At 35.1% G+C, this 12113-nt stretch overlaps 1 protein-coding gene across 3 annotated transcripts in view; it reads left to right on the top strand.

Annotated features, from left to right (window-relative positions):
- LOC150098844 (proteasome subunit beta type-4-like) overlaps positions 1 to 12113 on the top strand; it is a 177729-nt gene that overhangs the window by 34626 nt on the left and 130990 nt on the right. For all 3 annotated transcript variants that reach the window (XM_090405573.1, XM_090405570.1, XM_090405572.1), the window contains one exon: positions 6724 to 6807. In XM_090405573.1, the coding sequence (XP_090261699.1) occupies positions 6724 to 6807 (84 nt within the window). The remainder of the gene's footprint in view (positions 1 to 6723; positions 6808 to 12113) is intronic.

Raw genomic sequence — 12113 nt, 5'->3', positions numbered from 1 at the left:
TTTCTCCCTGGTGCAGGACACCAGAGTGTACAGAGGATTTGAAATTGGAAGTGATCACTATTTAGTCTTGAGCAGGATAAAATTGAATTTCATATTGAAAAGAATGACATGTAAGAAAGTTTTAAAGCGAATAAAAGTTGAGCAGCTCTCAGATGTGAACTGTAGACTAAAATACACAAAGATTATTGAAGGAAAAATGAAAGAGTTTGAGAACAGGAACCAAATCTTGGAGATTCAGTGGCAAGCCTTGAAGAAAAAATTGATTGATTCAGCTAGAGAGGCATGTGGTGAAGTTGTCTGCAAGGATAGAAAAATTAGAACTCCATGGTGGACACAGGAAGTTAAAGAGGCAGTGAAGGAAAAGAAGAAAGCATATCAAAAGTTCCTGGCAAATAAGTCAGCTTGTGCTCTTAGAGAATACAGAGACAAATGTAAGAAAGCTAAACAGTGTAAAACTAGCTAAACAAAAGTCATGGGAGGACTTTGGCAAGAACATAGAAAATAAATATCAAGAAGGTGGCAAAATATTCTGGAAGTTGTCGAAGAAGCTTAGGAATGGAGGAAAGAGTGCTGTAAAAGGAGTTAAAGATGATAAAGGTGACATGAAAACGGGAGAAAAAGATATCCTTTAAGTATGGAGTAATTACTTTGAAAATTTGCTGAATGAAACAAGCAGTGATGACAGCACAGTGGTAAAAAACACTGACCAGGCATGCAATCAGGAATACATATCCATACTTGAAGTAGAAAAAGCCATCAAAAGCTTGAAATGTGGAAAGGCAGCAGGAGTAGATGATATTCGACCAGAAATGCTGAAGTATGGTGGTGTGAGAGTCTTACAGTGGCTGCACTGCATAGTTCAGAATGCCTGGACAGAGGGACGAATTCCCGATGATTGGAGTAGAGCTCTCATAGTACCCATATATAAAAAAGGAAATAAAACTGAATGTGAGAATTACAGTGGTATTTCCCTACTGAGTGTTCCTGGCAAGATCTATGCAAGTATACTTGAGAAACGGTTGAGAAGAATTGTGGAAGAAAAGCTGGGTGAAGAACAAGCTGGATTCAGGCCAAATAGAGGCTGTCAGGATCAGATCTTCACTTTACGACAAATAGTGGAGAAATCATGGGAATATAACAAAGATCTGTATTTAAGTTTTGTCGATTTGGAAAAGGCATATGACAAGGTGCCAAGAGAGAGCTATTCAATACGCTGCAGTTATATGGTGTCAATGGGGCATTATATCAAGCAATACTTAGTCTTTATTTGAGTTGTAAGTCAGCAGTTAGAATTGAAGGAAGTACAGGAAGATGGTTTAATGTTAAATCTGGTGTGAGACAAGGATGTACATTATCCCCTCTGTTATTCATTATCTATATGGATCACATTATGAAGGAAAGTGGTATTAAACATGATATCAAAATTGAAGATGTTAGTGTCAGCTCTTTGCTTTATGTGGATGATGTTATACTTCTAAATAAATCTGCTACAAGTCTGCAAGATTCTCTGACTAAATTGAATAACTGTTGTAATAGATATGGTATGAAGGTCAGCAATAAAAAGACAAAGACAATGAAAATAGGCAGGATCATTGAAAATATCAACTGTGTTGTGAATGGAGAACCTGTGGAACAAGTAAAACATTTCAGCTACTTAGGCACGATTTTTAGTGAAGATGGTAAATTAAATATGGAAATACACAACAGAATCAACAAAGCTGGTATGATAGGAAGTCGATTGAATAAATTCATATCGAATAAGAGAGAAATTAGTCATAACACTAAATTAGCTGTATACAAGACAGTGCTTAAACCAGTTTTAAGTTATGTATCTGAGAGCTGGGTCAGAAGTAAAACACTTGACCAAAGACTAGAGACCACAGATATGAGAGTCCTGAGAAAGATTAGCGGTGTAAACAGATGGCATCAATGGCAATATCATATTAAAAACGAGAATATTAGGAAAGAACTTGACATTGTCGGCATTCAGGAATGTGTTAGCGGAGCTAATCTCAGGTGGTATGGTCACTTACACAGAATGGGTGAGGAAAGATTAGCAAAACAAGTGTTTTCTGCCAAGTTGGCAGGAAAACGACCCAGAGGAAGACCAAGATATAGGTGGATTGATACGGTACAAAGTGCCCGTAGACGATAGAAATATAAGATCTGGTAATTGGAGTCTTTACAAGTAACAGACTGATTTGGAAAAAAATTGTAGATAGGAAGTTAGTAATGATGTAAATTTTTCATGTAGTACTATCATATCCTGTACACCCCTGTACACTCCTGTACATGGCAGGAATTTGATGAGGATGATGATTAAAAAAAAAAAATGAATAATCATGAGTGAAATTGAGATTAATAAGAAAAACTACAAAGTACACATTTTTAGGCCAAAAAGCAGTGAAGGTATTTTAAAAGAACTAAAATTAAAATCAGTAGAAGAAAAACTAAACAGATATAAGAAAAATTGGATAAAACATGTAAACCAAATGGGAAGAGAAAGCTGGATAGACCTCAAAAGAGGCTATTAGATTAAAATGAGACTGATATAGACTATAAGGATTAAAATGAGATTGGAACAGTGGCAACTTGGAGATGGTTGTGCTATTTATATAGTGTGCATTGTTTCAGTTTCATTTTTATTATTATGCACAGATTTCATCTCCTGGTTTTAAGAGAAAGGGAAGGATGAAAAAAACATTAGAAAGGGAAGGATGAAAAAAACATTAGAAAGGGTTCGAAGATGAATAACTAAGAAGATATAGGATAATATTCTATAACAACTGTAGGATATTGACAACAAGAGCAGATTAAGGAACTGTAGGTGGTAACATTTATCAGATAGGAGTAGGAATGAGTATATGTGGAGACAAGCTAAACAACAAGAGGTTATGTATAAAGGTCAAATAAGAATTTGGTTAACAGGAAAGCAAGGATCAGATTTTTCTCATATCAAGTGGAATATGTTGCCAGTAAGAGATGGTAAGTGCATCATCGGTGAATGAGTTTAGGAAGATGCATTAAGGTCATGAAGTACTCCTGAAAGTTGTTCCTATTGCTATAGATTTTAAGTATAAATTTGATGTAGATAAGCCACACCCTTAATAACAAATCCTTGATAATAGACTTGTTCTCTAAAAGTTGACAACACAAAATGACCTTGTTACAGCATGTTCTTACATAATGTGATAACATAGACGCATTATGTAAGAGCATGCATAACGTGGGAACACACACACACACACACACACACACACACACACACAAAGAGAGAGAGAGAGAGAGAGAGTACTACATTGTATGTATAGTATTTATGTCAATATATGGGAAACATCTTCAAGCACTGGTAAACTGAACAATTTCTGAAAAAAACAGAAAAATCTATTTTTAGCAAAAACTATTTGATTATCCATCATGAAATTTGTTAGAAAATGTGAAATTCACTCAACTTGGATGTGCTAAAAAGTGATATTATGTAATTAATTTGAAATTTGTAATAGAAACATGAAACAGTTTGTAAGTTTTACTTGTTATGCAAATTAGTCTGTTGAATAAAACACTCACTGATCCAAATCTTGACATCTCTGTGAAGGTAAAACTATTTAATAGTGACATACTTCCATCACTCACATATGGATCAGAAACATGGAACACGACAAGAAAAGAAGAGATCCTGCAATAGAATGCAAGATATGTAACATCAGCAAAATGGAACATGTTAGAAACACGGAACTAAGAAAGAGATCAGGCATAAAAGATGTGTTAACTGCAGTATATGAAAGCAAGATGAGTGAGCAGGTCACATAGCCAGACTCAGAGATAACAGATGGACATATAGAATACTCAACTCAACGGCAACCAAGAATAAAGAGAAAAGCAGGAAGACCACCTACAAGATGGGAAGATCCACTAGTGAAATCTGTGGGTATAACATGAAAGAGAGAGTCTGAAGATTGAGATCGTTGGAGGCATCTTGTGACCTGCACTCATGGAGAAATCCTGAGTGAAACACAGGTCCATCAAGGTAATGCAAATTAGCATTATATGTAAATAAATATTATGCAATTAAACATTAGTCTTCCATTTTGGGATGGATGAATGAAGTGGTACTGTACTTCTGACTAACAGACTTGCATGCTGTACCATAATTTAAACATTGGTAACAGTTTTACCAATTGCAGTAATTATCAGTATGTAGTAAAGATTGATGCCACTTAGAAAGTGTATATCTCAGTTTCAAAAACTACTGTCTGTTCATGGATAAGAGTTGGACAGAATGCTCTATAAATGAAATGGTTATCAAAACATTTCAAGTCTTTTATTCGTCATATTTGGCATCAATTATAAAAAATCATCTTCTATAAAATCTGAAGATAAGTATATAACTACTTTGATTAATATACTAGTAGAAACCATTAGAAATATATCATATAAAAAGCAATGTTCTCTCTAATTTTAGCTGGCCATTGTGCGCATGGAAAAACATTTTATGTACAAGTTTCCAGTCTCAGACTCAGTGTGTGCAGTAACCTGCATTCACAATAGTGAAAGTCACAAGCCATAAACTCTTAATTTGATATACCTAAAATTGGTGGCAACATCTTTTTTACAAGATCTTGTACATTGCATGATAAATATTTCTCTAAGAGCAACCTAAATGCTTCCTCCTTCAGCTACTTAAATATGCATATACATACAGTTTATAAACAAATTATTAAAATCCTATAAGGTTTAAACGTAGTCTAAACTCTATAAGAAATTCTTGGGTTTATCGCACTAAAACCCGTTCCAATTTAATACACTTCTACTTAGTGTATTAAGTGTTTAGTGCCAGTGAGAATATTACATTAGTAGTTTTAGGGTATTAATACACTAGAACCACTAACATAATATTTTTCATATTATTAATGTTGTCCTTTTTTGTGTAGCTATCACCTGTAAAATTTTGAGCACCAAATTAATTTGCTTAGGTCTGCATAGCTACAAAAAACCACCACTGTTTGCATGTACTGTACTGTCTGGACAGTAGACTAAACAAATATGCCTCTGGAACATGATCATGTCAACATCAGTTCACCCACATGGCACATGTAAAAAGTAATTAATCAGAGTGTATTAAGCTGGAATGAGTTAGAACAATGTCTCACAGAGTGTTGTATGAATATCCCTTTTAATGTGCCGTGAACCTCAGGTATGAATAACCTGAGGTTCAGGGCACATTAAAAAAAAAATGTAATTACTTATACACAGTATGGTGCATAAAAAAACAGTACTGAATAACTACAATGATATATGTTATGGAGTCAATGGGTTTATTAACAAAGAAATATATGTACATCCACACTATTGCCTGGAATCTTGGTCGAATAATGCCTTAACGGTGGTAAATTATGTAATCGAAATGGGTACTTGTCTTTCAAAACCGGTTTTGTAGAGCATGCAAAGGTTCTCTGTCATCTTGGAGAACACGGGTTGGGACATCTCCTGGACATAATCATATAATTTTATCCCTTAGTTCACCAAGGTTTGAAGGCAGGTCATGGTTGAATACCCACATGAAGGCATCAAGAGAACATGAAGGGTATGGAATTCTGTGAACCTTGAAATGACCCTTCCAGGGAAATGTTCTGATAAATAAGTTCTAGAACCACATGATGTGTGACAGGTTGCTCCATCCTGTTGGAATATCTGTGCATTTAATGGAATGTTTTTTGCATGACACATCCTATGCAAATCCTTGGTGAACGGAACCAACACATTCTCGATGTATTGTTCACTATTCAGAGTCACAATTACCACCCTCTTCAGTGAAGTAGGGCCCAATTATGCCATGGCCAAGAAACCGCACCATGCAGTGACCTTCACTGTAAAGAGATTTCTCTTGGGCAAATTCAAGTCTTGAAAAACCAAGAAACCTGTAGGTTTGTCTGTTTACATTACCGCTTAGATGGACATGTGGTTCGTCCAAGAACCAGACATTATGGAGGAAGGATGGATCCTCATAGACATTGGTCAGCATAGTATTCCCACTGTGCAACGTAATCTGTTGCTGTTAGACACTGACCCACCTGAATGATGTACAAAAAAGGCACCCAGCTCCATAAAGATTCTCTGAATACCCTTTACATCATGGCAGAACACTCCCAGTACGTCGGAACCTCTCGATTAAGGCAATGATGACATTGTTGCTTGGGGCATGCTTATAGAAATGATGAACAAACTGCTCACAAACTTGTAGGCTTTGTGTATATATATATATATATATATATATATATATATATATATAAAAATTGTCAGATATTGTTACATATAAGTACAAGCCTAGTCTATAATTAATTTTTAAATAACTAAAAATATCTAAAAGAAGTTTTAAACAATTTTTTTTTTCTATTGCCATATAACTACCAACTTTTGCTAAGAAAATTCTATAATCTTGATATTCTACTGCATGCATATTTTCTTAAATAGATCTGACTGACTTAAAACTGAATTTCCTTTAAACTCATGCATGACTTTTTTTATAGAAAAACAACACATAAAACATTTAATACTATCAGACATAAATAGGCTGATAATTTCATTCAGTTTGTGATAGATCCATTTTTAAATCATTTTGTTTTGATATTTTAATACAAATAGTAATAAATCTGATGCATTACTATTTTAAAATATATTTTGTGTGCTTTTGATGTCAATGTCATTTATTTTATGCTTTTCAAGGATTTCTAATGAATGCCTGAATGATAATTTCCCTATAAAACCAGATACGCTATACACATGGCTTACGACAATTCTCTACATGAGGTAAGTAGATTTAGCAAAATCTTTTTTTTTTCTTTTTGTTTTCTTATATAGCAAAATTATTTTTTACATTGCCAATATAGGTAATACTATAAAAGCATTTCCATTTATAGTATTACGAGCTGAAACTCTGTGCAGCATACCTCTTTATATGAAAGTCTATCAAATGTTCATAATTTTTTTTTTTTTTTGCAATACATATTCATCTTCATGCATAGCAATGTGATTATTATGCAGAACTTTCCTCTGGCATTCAACATTTTTGCCAATGTAAATAAGCACTAGCCTTTCTCTACTGAGGGTTCCTGGTAAGATTTATGCAAGTATACTTCTGGAAGAAAAGCTTGGTGAAGAACAAGCTGGATTCAGGCCAAATAGAGGCTGTCGGGATCAGATCTTCACTTTACGACAAATAGCTGAGAAATCATGGGATTTTTAACAAAAATATGTATTAAAGTTTTGTCAATCTGGAAAAGGCATATGACAAGGTGCCAAGAGAGAAGCTATTCAAGATGCTACAGTTATATGGTGTCAATGGGTCATTGTATCAAGCAATACTTAGTCTTTATTTGAGTTGTAAGTCAGCAGTTAGAATTGAAGGAAGTACAGGAAGGTGGTTTAATGTTAAATCTGGTGTCAGACAAGGATGTACATTGTGTACTCTCTTATTCATTATCTATATGGATCACATTATGAAGGAAAGTGGTATTAAACATGATATCAAAATTGAAGATGTTAATGTCAGCTCTTTGCTTTATGCGGACGATGTTATACTTCTAAATAAATCCGCTACAAGTCTGCAAGATTCTCTGACTAAATTGAATAACTGTTGTAATAGATATGGTATGAAGGTCAGCAATAAAAAGACAAAGACAATGAAAATAGGCAGAATCGTTGAAAATGTCAACTGCGTTGTGAATGGAGAACCTGTGGAACAAGTAAAACATTTCAGCTACTTAGGCACGATTTTTAGTTAAGATAGTAAATTAAATATGGAAATAGACAACAGAATCAACAAATCTGGTATGGTAAGTTAATTGAATAAATTCATATGGAATAAGAGAGAAATTAGTCGTAACACTAAATTAGCTGTATACAAGACAGTGTTCAAACCAGTTTCAACATATGGATCTGAGAGCTGGATCAGAAGTAAAACACTTGTAAAACCAAAGTAAAACCAAAGACTAGAGACAGCAGATATGAGAGTCCTGAGAAAGATTAGAGGCACAAACAGATGGCATCAATTGCAATATCATATTAAAAATGAGGATATTAGGAAAGAACTTGACATTGCGAGCATTCCGGAATGCGTTAGCAGAGCTAATCTCAGTATGTCACTTAAACAGAATGGGTGAGAAAAGATTAGCAAAACAAGTGTTCTCTGCCAAGTTGACAGGAAAACGACCCAGAGGAAGACCAAGATATAGGTGGATTGATACGGTAAAAAGTGCCTTAGATGATAGAAATATAAGATCTGATAATATTGGAGTCTTGGCAAGTAACAGACTGATTTGGAGAAAAATTGTAGGTAAGAAGTTAGTAACGATGTAAATTTTTCATATACTACTATCATATCCTGTACACCACTTGAGGATACATGGCTGTAATTGATGATGATGAATAAGCACTAGCAGTATTTTTTCATTTGATAAATGATATGGATTAGAGAATGACTGATAGACAAACATCAGAGTAGTCTATGGTGGAAAAGAATCTATAAGAAGGTTCTGTGAGAATCTATAAGAAGGTACATAACTAAGAAAATATCATAGGTTCTGGTCTTGCAAAGAAAAGATAATTGATTAAAAGTCTCTCTGCCCAATTCTGTTAGATTTGTTTGCCATTGCTGGCACTTCTTTGTGTCATGTCTCTTCTGATTTTTTTTTTTTTTTTTTTTTTGTCAGTTTAATGTTTCTAACGCCAACCAGGTTTTCTCTCCAGCTGCACAGATCAGGCAGATAAATATGCCAAGACATTTGCTGTCACCAGTGACCTTACACAAATTGTTCAGAATTTCTTTGAGATAACCCCTTAGATCTCTTCTAAGCATACAGTCAAGTGTTGTTTGTCACATAGGCAATTCAGACCACAATGTAATGTTGTTTTTTCTGTCACCCCTATTTCCTCGTTCTCTGGATTATTGTTTTTAGTGTTCTGATCCAAACGTGTACTGAATGTATCACTGAAGCAATTCATTCTTGTCCTATGGAAACATTCATTCTCCATTCCACTTTAAATTCTTTTCCCTTATCTGTCTTAGTTCTTCAAGAAATGTGGCAAGACTATATTAAATGTGCCAAGAAGAACCAGGTATGTTGTCATTGGCTTTCATCAAAAATCTCCATTTTTCTTTCTGCCAAGAATAGAACCACAAAAACCAACCACTAACACATCCAAAACTTGTCTTGATGGCTTTTCTCTGATCTTGATGGCTTTTCTCTGATATGTTATGAAGGTTTTTTGCTCTGGAATTGACTACTATTCAGTGTTGCCTTTCTCTCTCCCCCCCATCCATTAATATCTGTCCTGAATCCTGGAAATTAATCCATATTCAACCTATTCTTAAGAAGAACAAATTTTTGCCATCAAATTACCACCTACTTTCACTTTCATTCACTTCTGTTTTTTCAAAATTGATGAAGGAAGTCGTTAATTGCCAATATGAATTCCACCATTGTTAACCCACAGTGGTGAAATCTATAATGGGGACAAATACCATGGAAAAGTTTAGGGAATCTCAAGCAGTTGCTTCATATCCTTGAGGCATTTGATTGGATTTGACATCAAGGCCTATTAAGTAATCTCCATCATTTGGTCTGTCTTATTACTTCTGCAACTGGATTCTAGCTTTCTATCTCAATGCACATTACATGCAGTGGCGAATGGAGTTTATCCTCAGCACAAGGCTGTTCTTTCACTTACTCTATTTCTTCTGTATATCAGTGATCTTCTTCAGTTGACTATAAATCCATTATTGCTGATGACAGTACCTTGCACTACACATCACCAAAACTTCCAGAATATCAACTTCTACAATCTTAAATTCTAATCTCCAAATCATCCTTCTGTGGGGTTCTGATAAGATGAGAACTCTTCTTAGGATTATCCTAATTTCAGATGTCTCTTGGCATAAACATATTACAAATATCCCTTCTCAGCATCCAAAAATTAGGTTTTCTCTCTTGCTCAAATTGATACTTTACCTCTGAATAGCTATTAACTTTGTACAAATCACATATCTGGCCAACCTCTGAATACTGTTGAAAGTTTTTCCACTTGGTTATACTATAAATTAAAGATGCCAAGAAATTATATTCTTGGTTTAATCCTTTATCCAAGTGTAAGCAAACAAAGTTTGCACATGAAGCAACTTTACGACTGGTCAACTTGTATATAGAGGCTAATGACTTGACATCACTTATCTTAGTATCCCATAAGGCAAAGCACATATCCTTACAAACATGTACTACCCAGACTGGTAGTGACCTTTATTTAGTTTTGACCTTTATTGAGGTCTCATCAGTGAGAGCCAGGGTCAGAAGTGATACCAAGGTAGAAGTAATGCAGAAGTTGTAAAATCCCATGCGGTGAAATTTTGTTAAAATTCTCCAACATCAATTTTACAGAGGTTGTTAATCATATAAAAAGAACAAAGTTTGTATATTACTGTATTTTAACGGTTAAATACTGATTGATAAAGGTAGCTGAAAAAAGGAATGACATAGAATTGTACATAAGTTATAAAATATTGTGAAGGTTCAAATTGTACATAATGTTGATTTAATGTTAAATTCTGATGCAAAATTGTAAAAATAACCGAATGTTAAAGTATTTCTGCCTCAAGTTAAGAGGATTATACAACATTATGCTGGCAAACAGAGTGAACAAAGGTGCAAGGACACTCAGATGTGGAGATTTTGCTGCCAAAACTGAAGGACAAGACAACTGACATCAGTATGTTTACAGAAGATCTGGGGATCTCTGATCCTAAAACAAAGAGCTTCAGGTCATATAAAAGAGGTCTTGAGAACCTCAGAAGAGGCTCTTAGTTTTTCCTCTTGCTGCAGTTTGTTGGCTCCCAAGATTTTGCTGGAGTGTGACCCCCCCCCCCCTCCCAGGTAAGGGGAACCCAGGAGAGGCAGTTTATTCTTTGGAGAAGTGTTTCCAGTAATGGAACGTGCTACGTGTGACTAGATACACGCCGACTACAGTAGATCCAGTACCGACAGAGAGCAGTGCTACAATTCCCGAGAAAGAACTACAGAAAGATGACCGCCAAGAGCCGATCAGTGATGGCCAGTACATAGGACAGAAGGAAGCAGTCAGCAGAACCACCATAAGTCTTCAAAGCTGGTAGGACTGTATGTGATACTGCAAATTTGTGAGTAGATTCTGTTGTACTAATGCTAAGGTAACGATTAAGAGATTTGTATGTAAAGGTTATGATTTGAGCTCAAGACATTAGAGAGAAATTGTTCAGTTGTGTATTATATTGTAAAGTTACTTAAGGTTAAGTAAACATGTTTTGCTTGTTAAAAAGTATCACCTGATCTTTGACCAATGCACTGTCTCACAAAAACAATCACACCTGTGCGCTTAAATAGAGAAATTGCCACGAATGAATAATTAAGGTATTATATTTACAGCTATTTTGCCTGTTTCTTTTAAGGAGTGCCCCTGTTTAAATGTCATTGGAATTCTTAGGGCATTGTACTCATGGATTCTTAGGGCATTGTAGATGTATATTTACTAATAAATATATGTAGCATAAAGGAAGAGAAATTTACACATACCTTGTTCTGGGTGTTGTGGCTTTTCTTCTTTCTGCGATATGCAAACTACTGTGTGTGTGTGGGATGGGTTTTGGCAATGTGGGAGAATTAAAATAGAAATGAAAAATGGAAAAAACCTGGGTTTTTTGAATAATATATATATACATATATATTATATTATTAGGGATGGGTGGAGCTTTTTTTTATATTTATATAAGGTGGGAAAGGGTGAAAAGGATTGAAAACAGCAACTGATTTTTAGAGCGGGGGTTGTGGGAAAGGGGGTTGACGGGGTGCGGTCCGTTTTGACTACGCTTGGTCATTGTCTGAACACATGGAGGAAGTGGATGCTATGTCAGGTCGTTTAGGTGCTTCTGCTTTTGAAGTGTTTGTGTTATCGCCTATTGGTCGGGGTTGTGACTTCAATTTTATGTTGTGGAGCTTCCAAATCTCGGAGATTATGTAGGGCCTGTGGACATTGATAGAGTTCGTGTCACATTTTATGGCTATTGTTTCATTATCTTGTCTTGTCTGTCT

Source organism: Typopeltis vanoorti, chromosome 15 (genome assembly GCF_054136105.1).
Source record: "Typopeltis vanoorti isolate ZY-2024b chromosome 15, IOZ_Tvanoo_1.0, whole genome shotgun sequence".
Taxonomy (NCBI): domain Eukaryota; kingdom Metazoa; phylum Arthropoda; class Arachnida; order Uropygi; family Thelyphonidae; genus Typopeltis; species Typopeltis vanoorti.
Note: the sequence above shows the minus strand (reverse complement) of the source record. Positions and strands in the feature narration are given on the sequence as shown.